Below are 24923 nucleotides of genomic sequence, written 5' to 3'. Positions count from 1 at the left end.
GCTAAAAAGCTCGTTAAAGTTGGAAACCACCTAAGCGTTTTCTGAATTTTAGGTGGCTTTAAAAGAGGCGTGACGTTCAGCGTGACATCACTCGCTTTCGTCCAATGAGCGGCGAGCGTGCTGGAGTTTCAACAGAGTCCGATCCCTGCGCGACAGGTTTGATGAGACTCCGGCGTCTGCGAGCCCTACAACTCACTCCCCGGATATCTATGCACCTGTAGGACGTTTTTCACCTGGCCGCCGGACGCCGCCTCACGGCTCTCTCAGGACTTGAGGCATCAGTACGGTTCGAGAGGGAATTGTGACGCTAGATTGTAAAGCAACTCCGAAGGAACGCGCTGAACACAGCGACGCGCTTCAGCATTAAGTTTCTGCGCTCGTCCGTTAAAGGAAACCAGAGGAACCGCGTAGAAGTTGCATCTGACTATCTTGATTTATTTGCGTTGCGACTCCGAGCTGACTGAAGTCTCGAGAGGAAAATCGACAAATTGTTAAAGGTGGACTGTCCACCCTTCCCTCCGATGAACATGTCGGGACTGTTAAGCGCACTCATTCTCCTAGTTATTCAAGGTAAGACATATCGTATCGCGCTTAAATAGCAAAAAGGTGTCACTGATTGTTGCCGGCTATAAACTATACTCTCCTCTTTTACTTTCATTTCAATAGATGATCTCAGTCAAAGCGTTTGCGCAACTCGGTGTCACGATAGAAATATCCTTCTGTCCATATTCTATTTTAACCGTGCGCGCGCGCCTCTCGCGCTACTATCGGACTGTGACTACATTCGTCCTAAAATAATTTTATTAGCTATCCCAGTGTCTCTTGGTCCGGGGGATATAACTTTTCCCGTGTGATCTTGTTTCTTTTCCCTGGAGATCGTTTGAGTTTGGTTTCGATAAGCGCCATGTTTCTCTAGGTGTGGCCTTGGAAGTGCTTTTTTTTTCCTCTTACGTGTTGACAGGTGTGTTTGTTTGCGAAACCACGGACATTGTCCGGCCGTCCTTGAGTGCTCTCTCTTCCTCATACCACAGTTCTTTCGGTTCCTCACGTCCTCGGCGTCTTTTCTCCCTTCACATCATATCCTATTTTTTCCAGCTGAAGGGGCACAAATGAATGTAAATCTATCACGCAACAAAAGCAACAGGGTGTTTCTTTACTATTTTTTTAAACGCGGGTTTTTTTAACCTGTTTGCCGTTTCCTGTTAAACATTAAAACCACTCTTCCAGAGCGTCGTTTTGCTTAATTTTAATCACGCATTTAATTTGACAGCCGATCATTAATTTACCGACACATCAAAGAGCTGTTCGTAACGTAGGCTGACGTCACTGCCTATTGTTTCGTCATATTTCGCTGCACGCCTCGCGCGCCGTAGTTTCTTTTGATCGCAGACTCCGGGCTCTTCGTTGTCTTTGCGGTTTAATTATTTAGGGGCCGTGTCACGGTTCGCAGGTGCGCTGTACCTGACAGCGAGTGTCGTGAAAGACCCCGAGCGCACACTCTGTAAAAGATCTTATGGAGAAAGAGAGTCGCTTGTCACTGGTTAACTCTAAGTTGCCATGGCCATATTTAGTCATTATTTTTCAAGAGAGAGTCACTTGTCTTTAAGTACTTTTCAGCTGATTTTGGCAATATGTAGGCTGTACTTTTATGGTATATGTATATTGATGTTATATACAGTGGTGGACAAAATTATTAAAACACTAGTATTTTCAACAGTTGTGTCATTTTATCTTTTGCTGGAGTGTGTCAGCGGGAAATATCAGTTATATTTCCAGACATTCATTTTGCCATTAATTGTAGCAATCCAGTGAGATGGTTGGTTGCTCAGGGAGTCTGACAACAGCTAGTGCTCCACACAGAGATCTGATCTCATCGTCATCCAGTCTATTTATTAATGTCATAAATATATTTTAAGTCAGACTGGATGATGATGAGATCAGATCCAGCACTAGCTGGATTGTTACAATTAATGGCAAAATTAACGCCTGGAAACTTAAACCGAAATTTACTTTCCGTCACGTTACAGCAAAAGATAGAAGTAACAGACCTAAAACCATTTTTAGTGCTCTAATAATTACGGCCACCACTCTGTATGTGTATGACATTATGCATTAGGAGCATATGATGTGTCGAAGGTTTGTGACATCACAGGATGCAGTTCTTTGTCGTAACTTAAAAAACAATTCGCTCCTTTAACTTATTCATGGCCTGGGCTTCTTCTGCCTGGGCCCATTTCACAGTACATCGACTGCACTTCAGGAGGAAAACTAGAATAACGAAACAAAGGATTTCTTTTATTTATGAACAGAGCAGCGGAAGAAGGGGTCATGATTGCCTCGCTTAAGCAAACAGTATAAACAGGCCTTGTGTTTTCTTTTTCCCCATTTCCCTTCGCATCCGTTTAGTTCAGTGTCCTGGGAGCTTTTGCCTTTATACGCAGCAGTTGTGAAATATTTTAAGGGTCAAAGCTTTGTTTTGTACGCTTGCCTCAGTGGCCCCTGCAGACTCATTTTGATCGCGTGCCTGTTAAATACAATCGTACCAACTTGAAGCACGCTAATATAAAAGCTTTGTTTCAATAACCTCATTGTTGCTTTTGAAATTAAGTCGTATATAGACAGGAAGCAGGTTTAAGCTAGTTTTATGATTGTTAAACTTGCACCAGTTCATCTTTCTAGATGCAGCCCAAAATGTAGGCTACAGGGAGCAGAGATCTGCACAATAGAAACTACTGATTGTGTTATAATACCCTCCTAGTGAACACGGGTCAAAAAATGCTCGAACCCGTTGCCACGGTGATGCTGTGTTTTCATTGAAAGCCAGGGTTAGGGGGGCTACTGTAGCGGCGTCTCCGGCTGAATGCATCAAGTGGTGTGTGTGTGTGTGTGTGTGTGTTGAGGAGGAGGAGGGGGTTTGAAAATGTTAGTCTGCTCCGATGATGGAGGCGGAGGCCAAGCTGACCTTATTCTAAACTGTGTGAGCACAGCAGTTACAGACGCACACTAACAAGCACACGCCGCGATTGCGACAGCGCTAGCTCAAGTGGGTTAAACAGTGAAAAAGTGTTGAGTAAACGGGTGAGACGGTCTCCATTGTCTGCCAGTTCCACATACCGGGGAGCATGTAAACAAAAGTCGCTCTGAAACTGAAGCTTTTCAGCCTCCATTCTTCCATCTTCTGCCGTTTCCTTCCCTCCCTTCCTCTCTCTCTCTCTCTGCGTCCATTGCCGTCCTGATCCGCTTGCTTTTGTTTGAGAGATGATTGTCATTGGTTTATTCAAATCTTCCCCCCACCCCTCCTCGCTCTGACCTCAAGGCCACGCTGTTTATTAGCGTCTGAGCCGGTGAAAGAACGTGGGAGGAGGTGTAGCAGTAGACAGAACTGGTAGACTGTGGAAAGAACATTGATTTAAAAACCTTTCGTTCCTGCGAGAACTCTTATGCAAGTTTATCAGTCAGTATGTTCTTAAAAATAAATGAAGGACCATTTTGGGTTGCCCAAAGTTTGAGTGAAGAGTTTCTAAAACAACCATCTGTTTGTTAGTATGAAGCACATTAACACTATGGAGAACCTTTTGTGCAATGGAAAGGTTTTTTGGATGTTCTTCAGGGAACCATATACCAAATGAAGGAGCTTTATATTTAAGGATGTATATGAGGTACTATTCCTCCAAAAAGGGTTGCAAACCGTGTGTTGGGGTGAGGGGAGCCAACAGTGATTTTCTACGTCTCATTCTGGTTTCTTGTAAAGATAAGGTTGGATGAGTGTTGAGGGATTTGATGATGGGGGAACCAAAGCTTTTAACACTTGTCGCAGGTCTATGTTGGACATGCGGCTCTGGGAATGCAGTCTGCTGAAATCAATGACTGACCTTGTAATTAACATCAACCTGCACTAATACGGACACTAGAGGTTTCCTTCGAAGCTTTGTACAATATCCACTGCACACAATGAAGTCTGAATTGTGAGTGACAGGTCAAATATAATATAAGTAACTTTTGTGGTCAGGGTTATTTTCAGAATGGCTTTTTCTCTTTCTATTCGTTCGAAAGTGGAGCTAAAATGAATCTCAACTGGTCCTTGAAGCACTTAGAGGACTAGGCTCTTTCGAGCGTTTCTTTTCTGACTGTCTGGCTCTATTCTTGTCACTTTCTTTCTCTCGCTCTGCTCTCAGTGGTTCAGCAGATGTCAGATCTCAGAATGCTTTTACGGTATTAGAGATTCATGGGGTTGATATGTCCAGTTAATTGGACCTCATATTTTAGTCTTGCGCTTGGTGATGGAAAGCCAACCGACCATTGTGGCTGCGACAAGATGGTGAGAAGTGAAACAAAAGTGGCAGCGAGGAATGAGAAAGCAGGGTTTTGCTCTCGCTGTGGTTTACCATCCACTTCTAAAAGTGCCATGTGATCTTGTGGTGAAATTGTTCCCTATTTTATGCATCTAGGAAAAGCAGACAAAACCTGATCCATGAAGACACATGCACAAGTATAAGGCAGCATGTTATCACATCCCACGCTGGCTCAGTTTACCTCCCTGTCCCACTGCATGCTGGGAGATCAGCGACCCTCCAGGGGTCAGTAGCCAGTTGGTCTGAATAGTGGTATGTGGTTGCCAGTTTGATGTGGGAATTTCGAGGGTTGCCAGATTGCTCTAGTAGGTCATGTCTACTCATAGGGAAAATGACCACAGATCTGCCCTCTTTAAGATAGAAGCCAAATGGCATAAAAAGGAATAGGACATGATGAGTGTTCAGCCCCTCTAGACAGAATGCCATCCAGTTTGTTTTATGATTAACATCACAACCCTGAAGGAATTTTGGGATGCTGTAGCTACTCTGTCTGGTTTGCTGGCTGCAAATTCACTCAGCTTTGGTTAGTCATGAACTTGATAGAAACGGTCTTAATTTAGTGGATTAGTTCACCCAAAAATATAATTTGTCTTCATTTTCATGTTCCACACAGACTTATGTTCTGTAGAACATAAAAGTAGATATTTAGATAAATGTCTGAGCTTCTCTCTTCTGTACAGCAGGACAGAATGTACAATCGTGAATGTAAGTTTGCAAATCATATTGTCCACAAGGGCTGAATAGAGAAACAACATATTTTGTGGCATGATTTACAAAGCGGTCATGAATCAATTTTTTAGCGAATCCAAAACATACTGTGTGACCAAATTGAATGACTCTTATAAACATAATGAATACTTTGAGTCATCAGTTTGAAACACTGACTCTATTTACAACTATTATTATTATTATTTACAGCATTAGCCGAAAATAATTTCATACAGATGTAAATAAAATTGCCATTTATAACTGCAATATACCCAAGCGAATCAAAACCAAATCAGAATTCAAATGAGAGTTTGTTCTACATGTTCACATTGAATTCTAAAATCTGTATCAACTCCTTGTATTTTTAAATACATTTTCTTTATAATGGTTTCACTGGCATGAATCCTGGAGGGACAGAGAAGTCTGGAATGCCATCAAATTGTCAATTTTACAAACAGTATCATAAAGAAAATGTCCTATTTTTGTCCTCAAGTTGAAATGAGATGCCTTCCGTGTCTTTCTAACACATGCAGATGCTTTATCATTTAAGGAAGAAACATCAGATGATGAAATAACTGAAAGGCTTTATTCTTTTTGCAGAATGAGTGTGTGTGTCCTAAGAGTTTCACAGAGGGAGGGTAAGGGGGGGTGGAAGTGGTTTTGATTCCTGAGGATTTTTTAAAAGCACACTCGTGCTGTCTCATGAATTTAGCATGCCAGTGGTTTCAAGACTATTCACTGCAAGCGCTCTTACACACTGGGCACAGAGGAGTGCGGAGAGACGAGGTTGCGTGAAAAGATGTGTCTAGCTGGATAGCAGTGCCTCTAAATAACTGCATAAGCAGGGTTTGAATGCAACAATGGAGAATTGCATTATATTATGTCCAGTGCTAAAAAGTCTCAGTCCAACCGTACCATTTTAGCCCATACACACATCTTGACTCAAATGTGTGGAAATGCGTTGCTCGTTCTCACCAAAGACAACAACTATATTGACTTTCACACAAACAGTTAAATATAAGTGTGTTACGTTGTCTGCCTTCTGAATGCTGAAGATTTTGAGAAGATTCTGATTGGCTGTCAGTGTTTTTATCGGTCATGGACGCATAAGCTTCATACACAACAATCTCCGACTTGAGAGCAACAGGTGAAATATAAGTATGTATAAGTAAAGTTATTCCGATTTATATTTTTCTTCAGTGTTGTTGGCGTAACACTGTAGCTGTGGTGTTAAAGTTAAAACGATAATTAAGCCAATAGTTGACAGGTCCTTAGTCATTAATTGTGTCATTATGCCACACGTTACGCTCCACGGGAGGGAAAATTAAAACCGCTGTCTGTAACGAAGCATGCGACCTTCAGTAGCCCGGTCACCGTTCACAAATTACCCAGAAGACGATCTTCTTCTGATTAGCCTGGGTTTCTCTCCCTCACTGTTTTATGAAGTGACCGCGATACCGTTTCGAATATTGTCCTTCCTCTCCCCCTCCCTCTTTTCTCACTGTCCTTAGCTTGTCCATCTGGAGTCGGCTAGCCAGAGGCAGACAAGGAAGCGAGGCTTGGCTCTATTGATCCTGTATCGATCAGCAAGGCCAGCGATGCCCTTGTGAGTCGCCACGGCTTATTGAAGACATTAAGCCTCTGCCCCGTCAAACTGACATCGCTGTGAAATATAGTCCCTCATTTCCAGAGGACGGCTGATCTTGTTTTTTTATTTACTTTTCACTTTCTGTTCTAACCTTTTTTCACTCTCACATCCTTTTCACACTCTTTATCCCTGCACTCAGTTGTGGTTAGCGATGGCATTAGCGCCTGTTTGCCCTTGTCTATCATTGTCTTTTCCTCTCCTCCTCTTCCTGAGTGCCTTGCACCTGGTCTGCAGAATGTTTTGGCAGTCCGCTGCGTGATGGAAGCCGGGTTGGATCCGAGCCAGACAGAAATGGCCGCGTTTTTTTATTTTTTATTTGTGCAGCCTCATTCCAGACCAGATACAGTAACTACAGCGCAGTCACAGCGAGCTGAATTATCTTATTTCTGTAAGTGTGTGCAGCGCAACGTTCCTCGGAGAACGCTAATGTCATTAGCATGCCCAACGTAGCGAGCTGTCAGAGAAAAACAGCAGTGACCTTTAAGATAATTTGGCCCGTCTCCTGTGAGTTCTGTTGGGTACATTTGGTGAATGCTAGTATATGTTCTCTGTACTATTTTATAAGGTCAGTGTATTTGAAGAAATACTGTAAAATAACCAAGAAAAAGTGTGTGAATTGCCTGAATGAAGTTCTCCTGAGATTGTGCTCCTAAGAAGAACTGGAGCTTGTAGAGGTGAATTATTAAGGGCGTTGAATTTAAAGAAACATTTCACACACAACTGAACTTGGTGTGATTTGTTTACACGCCCTCGTGTCCCTCCAAACTTATACAGCTGTTCTTTTCCAAGGATGAAAGAAACCCATTTCTTTTTTCCGTGGAACACTAAAACAATTTTGCGGTGAAACAATTCACTTTCTTTGCATTTTTCCAAAACTATTAATCTGGTCAATATGTTCTGAAATACAATTTGATATTTTCTTCTGTGGACAAAAACGGTCATGGATGATGTAGATGCAGTTTTGATGTCATAATGAAGAAAAACAGATGCTGTATTAAAATTAAATTATTAAAAGAAAAACTTTGGTATAATCTCTTGCTGTTATTTTTATGCGCTTTAAAACAAAAACAGGAAATGATATAATAGAGTGGACCCTGAAGACCCTTCTCAGTCTTTTCAACAGTCTTTTAAAAGTTAAGGTTGTTTTCAAGTTATGAAAAATAATATATTTGTTATTTTATATGTGAATATGCATGTGCATTTGTTTTAAAATAAATTGCCATGAGAGAGATTGACCCAAATATCTAATTTTATGCTCTATGGAAGAAAAAAAAAAACTCATACAGGTTTAGAGCATGACAGGATGATCCATTTTGGGTGAACCATGCCTCGTTTTAAAGCGTTATTTTAACATGCGAACATACACACAACATTATCTTAGGTATGTTTCTCTAATATTCTTCTTTGTTTTCTTCTAAGCAGGTGGTTGAGCTTTGTTCTGACCTCTGATCCTCATTGTGTTCCTTCAGACTTCCCTCTGTGATGTTTTTGGTCTCATTCTTTTGCTCCTGTCAGCCATTTAACAAACGAGTGCAGTCCTTCCTCCCACCAGTTCCCCTCTTCCTCTTTATCCCTTGTTTCTCACTTCTTCCATCTTGAGGATTGAGTCCACTTAACGGGTCTGTCTGACTGCTGAGATGTTCAGTCTGTCACTCTCCAGCGACCTTCTTCCCCCTCGCTGACTCATTATTCCTCGAGCCATGTCTTTCTTTCTTTCTTTTTTTTATTTCTCTACCTCAGCTTGTGTCGTTCTTCTGTTTCTTTGTTTGTTGTGGTCTTTGGCTAGATGTTGTTTAATCCAGTTTGCTTTGTAAAACCAGGACAGTTGGTTCCTCTACAAGTCAGAGTAAGTTTTGCAGGGATGTGTCTCTTTGCTCTGTTTGCGGTTATTATTATGTCGGGAGAACCCAGGCATGATTCTCTTCCTGATTTACCTTTCATGTAAAATCATTCTTTCAAATGCAACCAGTCTATTTCTCTTTACTGTTTGGATGCAGTCATGCCTTGTTCTGTTCTTCCTTCTGCCCTTTGTTTTCTCCTCTAAAGAAAGGGCTATTTTTTTGCTCCCAATCGCACCATTTCTTTTAAAATTGGGTCTGACCTCTCTTTCCTTTTCCCAGTAGTCTCTTCCCTTGTCTCTTTCTTTTCTTGTCACATTACGTGGTTCATGAAGGTTAAGTCAGTGAAACAGCTCTTTTTCCGTTATTGAAAGAGAAAAACACACACATGGAGACAGTGGAGAAAATAATTTTTTGACTCCGTTAAAGGTCAAAATACTTGTAAGGATCAGTGGGAGAACTCTGTGACACCGGTGACACAAACAATAGTTTCGGAGTAGGTGACGCATTTGCTACATTTAGGCTATTGTTCAATGCTGTGTCACCCAAGAATGTTTATTCAGTAGCTGTGCTTTTAAAAAAAAAAAATGTTTAAAGTGAATGACTCACTTCCATAGAATGTTACTCGTGTTTAGAAGTTCATAAAATCAAAGAAAAGTCCTTTTTGTAATTTTTTTCATAAGCAACATCAATAACATGCATCTATTAGTAAAAAACTATTATTCTTACCTTAGAGTTTGAAGGAATCTCTAATGGTAAATGGTAATCTCTAAACCATTTTGAATCAACTCTGTCTGTTAACGTTTGTTATTTTTAGGATTGCTACAAAAAGATTCATCAAAAAGAACCAAAATCGCTACTAGTTTATGCCTCACTAGTACAATTCAGTCGATGAAGATTGTAGGTGAATTACAATGCGTTATTGTATTGTTTCTCTTGAATTTCTCTCTAAATGACACATAATTATTCATTAACACAGTACCTGTCAGTCGCAGCTCAGTTGGTCAGTGATGAGTAAAGGGAACATGAAATGGTGACCATGCAGGAACAGAGAGGCCATTGTGTTTGTCCCCCTACCTCTTTTAGAATCGCACTGCCTTTCAAACAAGTGTGTGTGTGTGTGTGTGTGAGCGAGCGAGCGAGCGAGAGACTAAAGAAAGCCCCTCATTGTTCTCTCAGCCGTGTCCATTCATACAGGTAAGTGATATGGCAGCGCCGGAGGATCCACCCTTCTCTTCCTCTGCTCTCTGGAGGACAGAAGAATGACGAGTTGCTCACACTCTTATGAGGGGTGAATGGATAGTTTTCACCCTCAATCTCCTTTGTTATGGCTCTCTGTGCTCACTGAGAAGAAAAGCATGATGTGGAATAAAAGCACTGTCGCAGTGGGCGAATTCCAAATGCCATTTTTGCCCTCGAAGGGCAATGTGGGAAGAGAACGCAAGTTACAGAGTCAGTCTAAATGAATGTGAGCAGCTCGATCACTCAGTCAGGCTTTTAGTGAAAAGTACATTTTTTGAAGAGTAGAAAATTTGCTCTTTGTAATTTGTGACACATTTTAATGCTTTATTTAAACCTAATTTAGGCTACGTCGACACGAAGCCAGAGCTCTCCTTGTACAGATCTTTTTTTTTTCCCTCAAGAAATATCTGCGTCTGCACACGACCGACCCAAAATGTTAATGTTAGTTAAAAAAGATTACCGTTCAGTGTTTATTCATGTTACTTGATGTGGAGGTGTCTAAATATGGGTGTCCACTCTTGGACCTGGTTTCAAAAAACCATTGGTTTTTCTCCGGATTCGTCTGGACGAAAAGCCTTTACGATAAATTTTATGCATATACAACTAAATCGTTTGGAGAGTGCAGTTTTATAGATACCTTTGCATGCGTTTCCTTGCATAGTTTGTTCGCATCAAAACCTGTCCATATTTCTGTGTATTTATAATTGTATTACTGTATATGTATACTATCGTTCAAAAGCATATGAGAAAGCAGTCTTTTATCCTCAATGGGGCTGCATTTATTTGACCAAAGATTATTTTGACGTTATTTAATCAAGCAAATATTCAATTCTAAAACGAACTGTCTGTCTATATACAGGCTGTGACAAGGACATACATATAAGATGAATAGGGCATAGTTCTCACTTTAGTGTGAAATCACATTTTTTGTAGTTGTTTTGTATTTACATGTTTAACATCTGCTGCAATATAGTATGTATGAGTAGACTAACATGATACATGTGTGTTGTAAGTTTATTTTCCGTCTGTGAGTGATTCTTCTATGCCATACCCCAGCCCTCGGGGCAACACGGGCCTGTGAGAGAACGAAAAAAGAAAAGAACAGGAAAAAAGCCCCAGGCGGAGCGGCGAGCGAGGGATGTAAAATCAACTAAGTGATTAGCTCGGGAGCATTTTGATTAGGCAGATGCAGCTTAAAAGGGCTGAAATCTCCATTCAGCCTTGTCTTTATCCCTCTGCACAGCCCCTTGAAGTCTAACACTGAAAAGATTTATCTGATATGGATTATTAATAAACTGTAGTGCCGGTGACCATCCTCCAGTGCCTGGTTTGTCCCACCCCCTCTTTCCTGAACATCTATACCCTCCTCTTCCTCTATGCCTAATGCCTTCTTTCCTTCCTTCCTTTCTTTACCTAAATATGTGCTGGTATACCACTCTTTCCTGTCTCTCTCTCTCTCTTTCTCTGTCAGTCTCTCTGTGTGTGGGGGAGGTCTATGGGTCCCAGGTTGTAGTGTCCTAGTTTTTCTCTCCTGGTCTCCCTCGCTCCCTTCTTGGTGTTTATTTATTTAGATGCAGAGGGAGAGAGGGATGAATAGATGGGTGGATGGATGATGGAGGAGAAGGAGAGGTGTCAGGGAGCGAGAGGAAGATTGATATTTTAACATTCAGTGGAAGTGTGGCTGACAAACAAGCAGCTCTCACGTGGGGAGGCTTTGCAAACGTGTTTTTAGATCGATTTTTAGCTTTTGAAATGGATTTGCTCAGGCAACCTTATTGAGCCGCGTGGTTATTCTTCACTCACCTTGTGCGAGAGGTTTCATTTGATGTCGTTGCTGATGAGAGCAGATGAAACGAATCTCCCTTCTTTAGCATTCTGCTTTTCTCCGAGATCTCTTTTTGCCTCTTCGCGTTTGGTCCTCTGCTTTGATGAGAACTCAACTCGCAAAACTGAAAACCTTTGTGCATGGAGGGTCCCTGGCAGTACTTGGAGATTTGCAGTAGTTTCTTGCTAGCTGTCGAAGACTGTTGGTGTTATTTAAAGTCAATGTGAAATTAAAATTAACTTTATTTTTGTCTTAATGCACTTTCCTGGTCTTATTGTGAATAATTCATTTGTGCCGGTATGTATCTATGATGAAATCAACCTCTACTTTTTTTTTTTTTTTTTTTTTTTACCTCATTAAATATCCCACTTCACTCAGAAATACATCACATTATGGAAGTTAAATGGATTTCCAGAGACAATTCACTGAAGCCGCAATGTGATGTAAAAAGCGACAGATTTTTTTCCCCCTCTTACTGTGACATGCATCCAAGTGAAACGATTATTAAGAACAACAAAAAAATATTAAGGCCAGGGACTTGTTTCTGTAGTTCTGTAGTTTCTGAATTCAAGCTTGTAGTTGATTGTAAGAAAGGGGTAGAGTTGAAATGGACTGATTGATAATTCCACCATAGAGAAGTCTGGCCTTTTGATTTTAAATTACAAGGCCAAAAAAATATATATATATTCATGGATGAACTGTTAATAAGATCAATAATATCCATTTAGAAAATTTGTGAATTTCCACTTCCTGACAACTTTATAGCATATTTAAATATGTACTAAGGGGCTTGCTGTCATCATTAAATTTTAAGCAAATTAAAAAAGGGAAAATTTAATGTCAGCGCTAATTTGCATTAGTCTGTGTCTTTCATGTAGTGGGTTACTTCTGGAATTTATTGCATTGATGTTTGGATGAAAACACACGAGTGCATGGAAAGGTATGAGTGCAGAAAGAGATGGATGATGAGAACAGATGGAGAAGGTATGAGCATCACCTTACACCTGGTGTAATGGAGCGGGACAGGGTTAAATAGTGCACCGAGACTTTTGGTATGTGTGTGCGCAGATGTCACCAGAGGATCATGATTAAAGTTGTTTCTTTTTCTGTTTTTGTTTAGTTTCAGGTTAAAGATAGTTTGAGGTAGAACTAATTAGTTTTTATTTAGTTTACACTGGTGAGTAAAGGTGCATGTGTGTAAATAAGTTTAGAGCTGAGATGCTCTAAATAATGGCTAATAATTTAACCAAGAAGTAAATATTTGGGTTTAGTTCTCTGCTGTTGAGAGATCAATCAAGGCAGACTGAAAGCAAAGCAAACAGCATAGGGTTTGTATACTTTAGTGGCCATTATCAGTCAACAAATGCTTTGAAAGCCTGTGTGAGGGAGATTCAGAGGGAGATGTGTTTGTGTGTTTTTCAATGCGAGATCTCCAGTCTGATTCATCTCCTCTCAGTTTGATTCATTATTATCTTTCAGCCATTTGTTCTCAATGGTGACCTGGAATGAGATAAACCTTCTGCTAACGTGTGTGTGTCTGTGTGTCTCCATCCCCAGCGGTTACCAGAGACGGAAACTCAGAGGGGTGTTGGGGGGGTTATTTCATCTGTTGCCATGGAAATGCCCCCCCTCCCATTCCCATCTGATGACCTCACACCCTATTAGAGGTGTGTGTGTGTGTGTGTGTGTGTGTGTTTAGTTTTCACAAAGTGGATTTTCCTAATCTTTATGAGTCACTGAAATATGAGCGTCTCCGCATGGCAGCAATTTGCGTTTGTGTGCGTCCAGTCCACGGTGTTTCATTGTCGTTGCTTCAAGTGTAAATGTTAGTTTAATTTCTCTTTAAAATGAATGTAAAAACAACCGTGTCACTTGTTCGAGGTGCCGTTCCTTCGACACACTCCTCTACAGATGGATGTGTCCTATTTCTTCTTACTGCTGCGGCTGCCATGCCTTGACGGCGTAGCAGGGTCTGATGAGGACATTTGCACACACACTCGCACACTTTCCTTTGGGTTCCTTCATCTTTGAACTCACACAGGCCCTTCTTGTTCTGAGTGTCAGAAAAAAGGAGCGAGAGCGAGAGGAACTTCAGCTGTCTGAGGGAGTGAAAGACTCACTCAAGGGGAATGTAGAGCAGGTTACTCCAGCGACTCAGCTCAACTCCAACTCTCGCTTTATCTCCCCTTTTCTTTCTTTCCATATTTCATCTACTGCTCACCCCCACCGTGACCATGTGCACACACACACACACACACACACACACCACCCTGTGTCTGTCTCTCTCCTCCGCAGGGCAGTGTCTGTGAGCTGATGGCCGTGTCTCTGTGCAGATGTGATGGGAAACAGCTGTTGCATTTCTCTGCTCGCTCAGTCTATCTTTTTTTTTTTTTTTTTCCCTCCTCCTGTTCCACCCCTCCTTATTCCTGGAAATAACAGGGTGATGGGTTTACGACCCATTTTTCAGGACTCCCAGCGTCCGGATCTTCTGTGGCTGATCATTCATAGATAAGCAGAGTTCCTTCACTGATCTGCTCTGGAATGTGTCAGCCGCTGTGTTTGAGGAGAAGCAGATGATGATAAGCTTCTGGTCAATCGTGTCTTTTCTTTTCCAGGTTTTGTTGCGAACCTCTCCTTTAGGGGTCTTGCGGCATCGCATGTTTGAATCGAAAGTTTATCCATTTTGAATGTCATTCAATTGTCAATGTAGTTGGTATGTGGCGTTCTGTGGGTCGATTCAGAATAATTAAAAAAACGATTAATGATTCATTGATCGTTTTAGCATCCATCTGGTCTCCTTACCTTCTCCTTTTTCAGGTGCTAAATGATGGCGGTCTCTACATTTTCTACACTCTTGATCTTGTTCTCTCCTTATCGGTCTTATTATTTCTCGTCTTGTTTCTTCTGTCCAGTGTTAAAGTGATAGCGTTGTGTTGCCTTCTCATCTGTTTCTCCTTCTCATCTCATCTCCTTACTGTTTCTATTCTCTCCGTTCTCGGGTGTTAAAATGATAACCGTCTCATCGCTGCTCTCCCAGGTGTTAAAGTCTCTTTCTCTCCTCTCACCTGCAGATCCTGTCATTTCCAGCAGGTAATTAGTTAGACACCGCTGCTGGAGTGTGTGAGGGCATTTGTGTGCGCCTGTGTGCGTTTGTAATTAGCCGCGTCTCTGATGTGCGAGTGTGTACGTGTGATGTGAAGAAAATCCAGGATGATCCGTTCCTAATCAAAAGTGGTGGCAAATCTCTGCCGCCTCAGCCTAATCTCCTTCACATCCTTTAAAAGGAGATGCCGGCAGCCAGCTCATTTAACAGCTTAATACTCTATATGTGTGTGTGTGTGTGTGTTTCCTTTAGCCCCTCTCGTACTTGTCACATTTAGCTCTTTGATGATCTGCTTAATGTATATTGTACCTCTGTTAGATTTTCCCAGAAGTCAACAACGCGGATGCATGTATTCATGTAATCAGCCCCCTGTTCTTTCCTTCTATTTTATTCTGGCTTATCCCCCCACCATTTCTCTCTCTCTCTCTCTCTCTCTCTCTCTCTCTCTCTCGCTCTCTCTCTCTATCTCTTTCTCTCTCTGTCACCTTCTTTGAAGATCAGTGTAATTATAGAGAGCTAGTTTAATTAATGGGGGGTGTTAGATCTTGTGTGTGTGCTATCAGCAGATGTGTGGCAGGTAGTGACTGATCTCTTGATTGATTTCCTCCTTTATTGTTCGACTTTGACATGACACATGCTGATAAAGGCAGAGGATTCACATTTAATTTTCTACAAGACAAGCCTCTCTGCTCAAATATTATCAAGAGAAGCATTATCGACATTTTTGAAACGGGGAATCATTTCTGTCGGTCATTATGATGGAGTATATGTTAAACCCGAATCTGACCCGAATATGTGTGTGTGTGTGTGTGTGTGTCCATCCCTCGGCGGCACTGAGGCTCACAGGAAAAGCAGTATAGATTTGATATTCTGATATTTCCGTCTCTACATTCCTGTGCTGTAAATCAGCATGATGATGATGGTTTATAACCAAATGAGGTTTATAGTTTACCACACAAACCAATGCGCATAAAATTAAAAGGTTACTGCACACCAAAATGAACATTTTGTCATTAATCACTTTTGTCCCATGTCGTTCCAGAATTGTAAAAGCTTTATTTTTAGTAGAACGATTTAAGATATTTTGGATTAAAACCGGGAAGACGCTGTGTCGTTTTGTTTTATTTCCATACAAAAAATATTCTTGTCACTTCATAACAATCTAGTTTTCTTGGCTGTCAGTGGGACAGTAACAAGCCTCCCGATTTTCATCCAAAATACCTTAATTTGTTTTTCGAGGACAAACAAAGCTTTTACAGGTTTGGATTGACATCGCGGTAAGTGATTAATTTTCTTTTTGAGGTGGAGTAAACCTTTAACTTTTTTTTTTTTTTTTTTTTTTTATTATTGTATCAAATATTATTTAATAAAAATAAAGCTTTTGCATCTCTGAAAAGAGCTCTTCTGCTTTGGATTTATCAATAATGAAAATATAAGGCAAGCAATATCTGCACAGACAAGAAACCGACAGCTCAGAGCATAATGGAATTTCTGTGGCTCGTGAATTTTAATTCATTAAAAAGACCTGCTAAGATTACCTAGCAACATCATTGTGAGCTAATTACAAGTTATGAGCTCTGGATTTGTCATGTTGTGATGTCATTTAAACCTCATTTCAACGCTGCTACACCCAAGTGCTGAAATGCTGGGTTCAGTGGCGTGTGTCCTAGTCTAGTAAATGCACTGCTGTCTGTCCACAAACACGCGGCTCACCCTACCTGCCCCCTGATTCTCCTCAGAAGGGCTGTTTTGTGTCTGTGTGCTTTGCTAACAGTGGCCATTTAGCTCCTTTGAGCCGAGTGTTTACTGACTCTCAGCGTGTTTACAGACGCTGTAATGAATGTACATTTAGAAAGCGTGCTGTGAATGCGTCTAAGGGGGTCTGCGGACTTTGATCTGTGCTCCGTGCTCTAAACCGTGCTGGCTGACACTTTATAATACTTCAATTTATTTACAAATATCACACTATTATGTGTCGACGCACTAAAGCGACAAGCAAGAAAAGCAGCTATTGCACGTGGTTTGGTTTTGTTTCTATGTTTTTTGGGTATTTGAAGCGCATGTGTTGCATTTGACTGTCCACATTCAACATGAACCGATAAAACAAGGGTATCAGGGCTGACATCTTCGAGTCTTCGGTTAATTGAATGTACAGAACAAATTAATTTGAGTCATTCTTGAATAGTGCAAATTCACTAAAATAATTTTTTTTGTCCAACACACGCTACTATTTTTGCAGTCACAGCCTTTTTATGTCAAATTCAGTTTAGACTGCAATCTACACGAACTACTGAACTGGTGTTGTATGATATGAATTTTGAAGGTTATTGTAAAGGCTAACTAAATTATGCAACTTATTTATTTACTTGCTTGTTTACGGATGTTATACTCATAAAACCTAAAAAAAAAAAAAAACTTAGTACAAGAGAGTAAGACAAAACAAAAGTCGTTCTGCCTCCTGGCAGGTCCTTGATCAGCTCTTCAGAGGATTGTTAGGTAAACGCGAGCCTGCTGTGAGCTCGTATTGTACCCGATTGAAGCCTAGTATAATGTGATTGGCTGCGGTCTCTTAGCTATGGCTGGAGATTGTGCTATCTCTTTACTTTTACCCAGAAGCGACTACCCGAACGGGTTCCCTCCTTCTGGAAAATACAGGAATCCAATTACACACCACACACAGACGGAGACGAGTGCATTTGTATGTGTGCAGGGGAACAGAAGTAAAGAAAAACCAGAAGCGTTTAATTATTCGTTCGTTCAAAAGCTAGTCACGTGATCCTGTACATATTACTTACGTTTGCATTATGTTCGTGATGATCACTGAAAGTTCATTGCGCATTAGTTATTTATGACTTGGATGCAAAACATCTACTTTGAATGCGGTTAGGGCTAAGAGCAAATGTGTTTTGTAAGCTCACTTGATTTTTTTTTTTTTTTTTAATACACACATCAATACTATTTGAATAATATAGAAATAGTGTTTAAGATATCATTAAAAACTCCTTTGGGAAATTTTATATCACTAGGAAAGCAAAACCTGTTTTTCCACACACACAGTTTTCCAGATTAGTCCTCAGATTACCTCTTGAGCTCTGTGTGTGTGTGTGTGTGTGTGTGTACTGAAAGATTCAGTGTGGTCTGTGTGTCAAGTGTGTTTGGTTTTCGTTGTCTCTAATCTTAAGGATTTTTAAGGAGAGCAGACAAACGGCAGTCATTCATCTCCTTATCTTGACTCATCTGATTGGTCCCCTCTGGCCAGTAACATTCAAGATATGCTGATGATTGACGGCCGATACAAGCCCAGAATGGTTACAAGTGAAGGCTGACTTGTCCAGCAAAACGAGGAACGACTGTAGCGATGCACAAACTGTCACACTCCCAATCGAGCAACGAGAAGCCCATGATTTATTTGAGTGAAACACTTCTCTTTCAGTCCTTGCAAAAAGCATCTTGTTATTCTTGTCTCTCTCTCTTGGTCGTAAGTGGCAGATGAATAATTTAGCCTGTGGGATGGAAGTCCCTTCACCCTGGTCATGTGTCACTCCTCTCAATCTGTGTGTGCGTGTGTTGCACGTGTTTGTACAAAGAGGCAAATAGTTGATGATTTGTGCTTCATTTCAAGTCGCACATGGCCCTCATTCTTTGCTCTCAGGCCTCATTAGCTCATAATTGTGTGTGTGTGTGTGTGTGTGTGTGTGTGTGTGTGTGTGTGCTGAAAGTGGTTGCATGATAACTGCTCTTTTCCTGTGTGTGTGTGTGTGTGTGGTATTATTTGAGCTCCTTATCACACACGCTTGATACAAAAATATCTGGTCATATTAATAACATGCCATTGAAATGTTTGAATGCCAATTCTGAAGGGCATCTGTTCCACAATTCCTGTATTTGTGTACTAGTTAATAGTGGATGTGTTTCTTTAAACTTTGACATATTTTAAAAAATAATTTACCTAGGTGGTAACAATTTACAAGTACAATCTAAAGGAATAATTGACACAAAAATGAACATTGAACATTTACTCATATTACTCATGTTGTACAAAAAACACATGACTTTCTTCTTTGGATCATAATACATAATGCATATAATGGAAGCCAGTGTAATCTGTTTGGTTACCAACATTCTTCTAAATATCATCATGAATGACATGAGATGACAAAATGATGACAGAAACCTTTTGCACTTAGACTGGAAACAAGCAGATTGGCTTCTCTACTGTTTTTGTTAAACCTTTTTTTAGTCTCATGGCTTCTATGCTCCTGCGGCCTCATGGGATAGCAAAGTGTCCACTGGTTGCACACTTCAGAATCTCAGCAGATGCAGCAGGTCATCTGGGGATTGTTTACCGACTGCTTCATGAATACGGCGTATTCGGACATCTCGGCCATTTGACATCCTGCAATTTGCATACTTTTTTTTTTTTTTTTTTTTTTGGGTTGTTAACTTCCTTAAAACAAGATGCATTTAAGAAGGAAGAATGTAAGCTATTATGCAATAAACACGGCTGTACTTCCGATCTTATCTTTTGTTATTAAACAATTCTGCTTAATATTTTTGCAAAAACGTGATTCAACATTTCAGCATTTTTTTTTATATAAATTAAAAAGTTCAAAAGCAGTAGATAGTTATTTAAAGCAGTAGAATGCATGTTATTTTTTTTTTTTTATCAGTTTAATTCAATAAATTCTACGGAAATTAATTACATTTAACATTTAAAAACAATGTAATCAGTGTTGTTTATGTTCATCATGCGCATGTTGTCTACTGAATTTACACAACGCTGACTAATCTGTTCCTAAAATGAACAAAAGTCGAACGAGTTTGGAAAGACATGTGGGTGATTTAATTAATGACAGATTTAAAATTTGAACATTTTATGTTTTTTTTAAATAATAATAATAATAATTATTATTGTAAAGGTTTGTTTATTATTATTATTATTATTATTATTATTATTATACCAAAATACAAGATAAAAAAATACAAAAAAATAAATTTTGCAGTATTTGGTAAACCCCAGTTTGAATTCAGCCTGCATCTTTGTGCCAAGGTTCCTCTCATTCCCAGAATTTCTGTCTCCGTTCTACTGTCTCTATCAATAAAAAAAGTGGCAAAAAGTCCCCAAAAACAGAAGGTACAGTTTCACACTTGGAGACATCTGCGTATGCACATAAATAAACATGTTTACTGTACGCGCAAACACACGCACGGCCGCGCTCCCCACGGACCCCCTCCAGCTGTTCATCTCCGTCTGTTCCCACCCCTCAGTCTTTATTCCTCTCTCTGCTCACATCAGCTGTGTCATGAATGATTCTCATTTACCCACTGGACACATCTCCATTTTCCTGCTTACCACGCATTTACTCCGATTATGTGTGAGTGATAATAAGGTCTGCGGATAGAACCTGTACGCTCCGTCATCTGTCCTTGCGATATAAAATGAAGGTCTACTCACACACACACACACACACACACTCAATTGGTAGTCACAGCGCGTCGTCTCCCATCTAAACTCTCATTCTGGGCACTCGTCTGTCTCCGTCCGCACTGGACTGAACCATTTTTCTCCCAGAATGAAAGGATGAGGAGTGGAAGCGGGGCCAGATTTAAGACAGCGGTGTTCCCTGTGTGTGTGTGTGTGACATGATTATGGGTGACAGGCCTCCGAATGGTGGTGTGTGATTTACATAAACGCCCTCTGTGTGTGTGTGTGTGTGTGTGTGTGTGTGTGTGTGTGTGTGTGTGTGTGTGTGTGTGTGTGTGTGTGTGTGTGTGGCATGTCACCTGCAGGCGGCAAGCACAGAGAAACGCACTTGACACACAGCCTCTGTCTCTCATTCTGTTTTACATGCTGCATTGGACCTTAATCCATGGAGCTGTCGTATTTTGTTTTATATTAATGGAAACAAAGTTGACGTATAGACAAACAGTCTTTTTATTGGGTGGTTGATCATTCAGCTCAGGGGCTTTCAAAAGAGGAACACCGAATACAACAGGCCTCTTGAGAAGGGTCCTAAATGTAGAAAATGTAAAATAATTCAATAAATTCTTTCAGTTTACCATTAAATTATTTTTTACTTTTTATTTTACTGTTCGTATTTTATATATATATATTTATAAGTACTTTACAACCTTTTTGATTTGTGAAAAATATGCCATCTCCGCTGACTGAGGTGGTTTGTATCTATCCTGTGCTTTGGGTTTATTATTAAATCTTCTGCCCACTTCCCTCTTTTCCATTTACACGCGACGCTGCTGTATGTTGAGGTGAGAAGTGTATGTGTTTAGTGCTCTGATGGACTGCTGACTTGCTCTACACATCGGTGTAATGACCTATCCTCACTCTCCTTCCAGAGAGAGACGGAGAGAGGGAGATTTTCAATAACAGGGCTCAGCGGTGCTAAACGCAGGCTCAGAAATAATCGCTTTGGTGGGCGCATGCACACACACCCCCTCATCTCAGACTGAGCACCTGCGAGAGACCGAAAGAAACACAGTGGGATCCAAAAACCACTATTGGAAAAATTACTTCCATTTTTATAATTAAATGCATTCACCTTTTTCTTCAACACGGAAGTAAACCTATGGGTGAGGCTTCCAGTTCATTAGACTCTAGACTCTATAGGTAATTAATGAGGAGAATAACAACATGCAGTAAATGGTAAAACTGCTTGCACTACAAACCAGTTCATGTTCATAATTAAGAGAATGCATTGAAATAACATAAGAAACACAAGTTTTCAATATCAAGCAGCAAAACTGTTTTGTACAGCTAAAAATAGCTGGACGCGATTGAGACCTGAAGACCCATAGAATTTACAAATTTATTTATGCAAATTATATTTTCAGCATCCCAATTTGGGTGAAAAGAAAATGTCTTAAGTACTTTTACTTCCACACTGATTTTAAAGCTGCATGAATTCCACAAGTTCCTTTATAAAACTAATAAGGAAGCAATTCAGAGTTTCCATAAATGTTTACTTTTTCAAGCTTCCAGTTTTGATGAGGCATAGTTTTCTTGTTCCTGAGTTTCAGTCAGTCGTTTCAGCTGGTTAGCAGACAGACTGGTCAAACTAGTTTTATACCTACATGCTGTACACTCTCAGGAAAATAGCACATTGGGGTGTTACCCTTAGAAAATTTTCCACCCCTATATCCTCAAATAGGGCACTATTTGAGGGGACAACCATTTTAAGTGTGTCCGAAAGACACACTCCCTGTGGAAACAAGAGGATCTAACTGTTTTCAGGCGCTGTGTGATATAACTGCCCCTGCTGTGGTCATGGGACAGCAGCAAACTTCCTTGATTATTACGCTGGAATAGGAGTATAGTTCCTGATCATATCAGCCTATAAAACTCAACTTTTTATTATCTGCCGGTCTTAGTACATGATATAACTACAGAGGGTCAAGTTTTAAATAGGAAGAATATCAAAACTCTTTGGTAATTTTTGAATGTGATTTCTAATTGGATTCAATAATCTATGCTAAGATATGCTAAAAGTGCTATCACCAGGAGATCACCTAAATGGATTTAGAAATGGCAAAAGGCAACTTATTAACTCTGGGGGAGTTAGAGAATTATCCTATTTTTAAAAAATTTGGACTATTGGACTCGATAGTGTTTCAACGTATGAAGCACAGCTCACTTTGAATTCACATAATCAACCTAATGTGAAATCTGTGCAAATCTGATGCAATTTTGTGATTGCTCAGATAATTTTTTTTTTAAGCTTTCTTTATTGGCTTTTATTTCGTTATTATTCAGATAGGACTTTTGATAAATGACTGGAAAGCTTTGGGTAGAGGACAGGAAGTGATGAGAATGGAGAATGGAATCAGAACATGTTGGATTCAAACTTGCAGGTCCGCACGAGCACCAAGGCTCTGACATATGCAGTACTCCCATGATACTGTGTTTTGTGTGCCGTTTTCACTTCTTAACCACGTTAAACCCCCGCTGATGTGTGCGCGCACACACACACATGCACACGCATGCTCTCATTGAATGTGTTCTGTCAGGTTTGTGTTGGATGATGAATGCTTCGTGGTGAGAGCGAGCTGAAAGTTTTTTTTTTCCTCATAGATACTTTCACACAGCTTGCACACACACATTCACATTTAAATTCGCACCCTCTCACAACCCGGCTGAGATCAGAAACATTGGCCTACTTGCTGTTTTGTTGTAACCTCATTTATCATTTCTTATTGCGCCATCCCTGAACTCCTAGACTGCTCTGGTACGCACTGAATTTCTCTCTGGCACGTACAGCAAGGTGGTCGTGGGTCACCTGAATTTATCCGGACAAAAGTGAAGGTTGTTTCCTGTTCTCATGGCCTTTTCTCGTTCTCTTTCCAGGAGCGTTGGCTCAACGAGTGAGGGTGGAGCCAGAAGTCGTGTCATATCCTGGTCAAACAGTGACAATGCGATGCCAGTTTCCGAACCCAGGAGAAACACAGCTCACTCAGGTCTGAAATCTACTGTTTTCTGCCAACTCAGAGAACAAGAGTTTGTTCACTGGGGCCATAGCAAGATTTTTCTGAAGTCTTTTGATGTGCTGGTTGGTCATCATCTGAATTGATTTTGGATTGTTTTATTTGGCATGCAGGTGTCTTGGATCTTTGAAAGGACTGACACGGAACGAACCAACATTGCAGTTTTCCATCCAAACTTTGGGGTGAATTACCCAACAAAATCCCCTGTAGCAGGACGTGTCCGATTTATATCAGATCCGCCCACTTTGGACAACCCATCCATTCAGATCAGCAATGTGAAGATGACCGATGAGGGCAGATATATCTGTGAATATGCCACCTACCCTTCTGGCAATGAACAGGGCGTCTCTTCGCTGGTCATGTTGGGTGAGTATGAGTCTGTGCGGGGAGGAGGAAAAGAAACAACAGCTTCAACTAATCAAAATTGTGGAAAAAAAATTACTTTCAGTTAATTGGATAAGTAATAAAATGTATATATATTTATGTGTATATCATTAGCAAAGTGCTTGGTATATGTAGTTAGTTTGAACTTTTCAAATGATTAGTTTAGTACACAGTTTGGTACAAAGGACAAAGGAAAATAGCCAACTAACCAAACAATTGTAAATAAATAAATCAACAAGTGAGGGGAAACATTATTGTCTTGTATTGTTAATACTGGGGGAAACAGCTATTTTTATGATCAAAATAATCAAAATCGTAAAAGAATTGCTTGGAGCGAGGGTCGGTAGGGGACTGAAACGACAAGTGACAGCTTGGATCAATTATCAAAATATTTGTCAGGTACAGCCTTGGTCTGCTTTAAAGAATATGTGTATACTCAGACTCACGCTCACATCTGTGCCCGTTTTTGGGGCTTAAAGGGGATTTATAAATGGTATTGTCAGATCAATTGTGCTGCTGTTAATGTGTGTGAAATGTGGCAGTAACCTTGGCCGGGCTCTCGCTTGCTCGTCCTCTCCCTCCTCTCTCTCCCTGCTATTGATCTGCCTGCTTATCATGCTGAGAGGCCGTCGCTTCCCTGTCGTTCCCCGTCTCCCCTGCTTTTCTCCTTTCCCTCTCTTTGATGTCTTTCTCAGAGCAAAACGTGAGTACAATGTGAGCGCTGTGCTAGCGTGTGGCAGGACAAACCGAGCTGTGATCTTCCCGTCTTCACTTCCTCCCCTCCTCCTCTCATCTTCCCTTACCCTCCTTCACATTATAGCATCAAATAAAGGTCACACTCTGTCTTTTTTTCCCCCACAGCTAAACCGAAGAACATGGCTACACCTGTCACAGTTACTGCCGGCCAATCCCCAGTAATCGTGGCACGCTGTGAATCATCCAATGGCCGTCCGGCAGCGACCATTTCTTGGTCCACGACGCTTAACGGAAATGAGACGACACCGATCATGACGGAAAATCCGGATAATACAGTCAGCGTCCAGAGTGTCTACATGCTGGCTCCACAGCCGTCGGATAATGGCAAAGACATCAGCTGCATGGTGTCACACCGTACTATGCCACAAACCGAGACCTTCCCGATGAAACTTGTTGTTGAATGTAAGATTTCAACCAATAAACCATAAAAAACAGAAAAACACAAAAAACATAAAAAACATCATTCAAATGCTCTTATGCTTAACATTTCCTGTTGCTTTAGCTGAGAATTACATTAGTGAGTCATGTCTCTATTGGTCCTGGCTGGTAATGTGTCTACACAGTATGCCAG

At 40.7% G+C, this 24923-nt stretch overlaps 1 protein-coding gene across 2 annotated transcripts in view; it reads left to right on the top strand.

Moving 5' to 3' along the window:
• The first annotated feature begins 131 nt into the window (after positions 1 to 131).
• Positions 132 to 24923, top strand: part of si:ch73-22o12.1 (nectin-2) — a 69792-nt gene continuing 45000 nt past the window's right edge. For both annotated transcript variants that reach the window (XM_043261789.1, XM_043261788.1), the window contains exons 1-4: positions 132 to 570; positions 23076 to 23185; positions 23326 to 23578; positions 24458 to 24754. In XM_043261789.1, the coding sequence (XP_043117724.1) occupies positions 522 to 570; positions 23076 to 23185; positions 23326 to 23578; positions 24458 to 24754 (709 nt within the window). In that variant the 5' untranslated portion in view covers positions 132 to 521. The remainder of the gene's footprint in view (positions 571 to 23075; positions 23186 to 23325; positions 23579 to 24457; positions 24755 to 24923) is intronic.

Source organism: Puntigrus tetrazona, chromosome 16 (genome assembly GCF_018831695.1).
Source record: "Puntigrus tetrazona isolate hp1 chromosome 16, ASM1883169v1, whole genome shotgun sequence".
Taxonomy (NCBI): Eukaryota; Metazoa; Chordata; class Actinopteri; order Cypriniformes; family Cyprinidae; genus Puntigrus; species Puntigrus tetrazona.
This window is presented reverse-complemented; position numbering and strand designations above follow the sequence as displayed.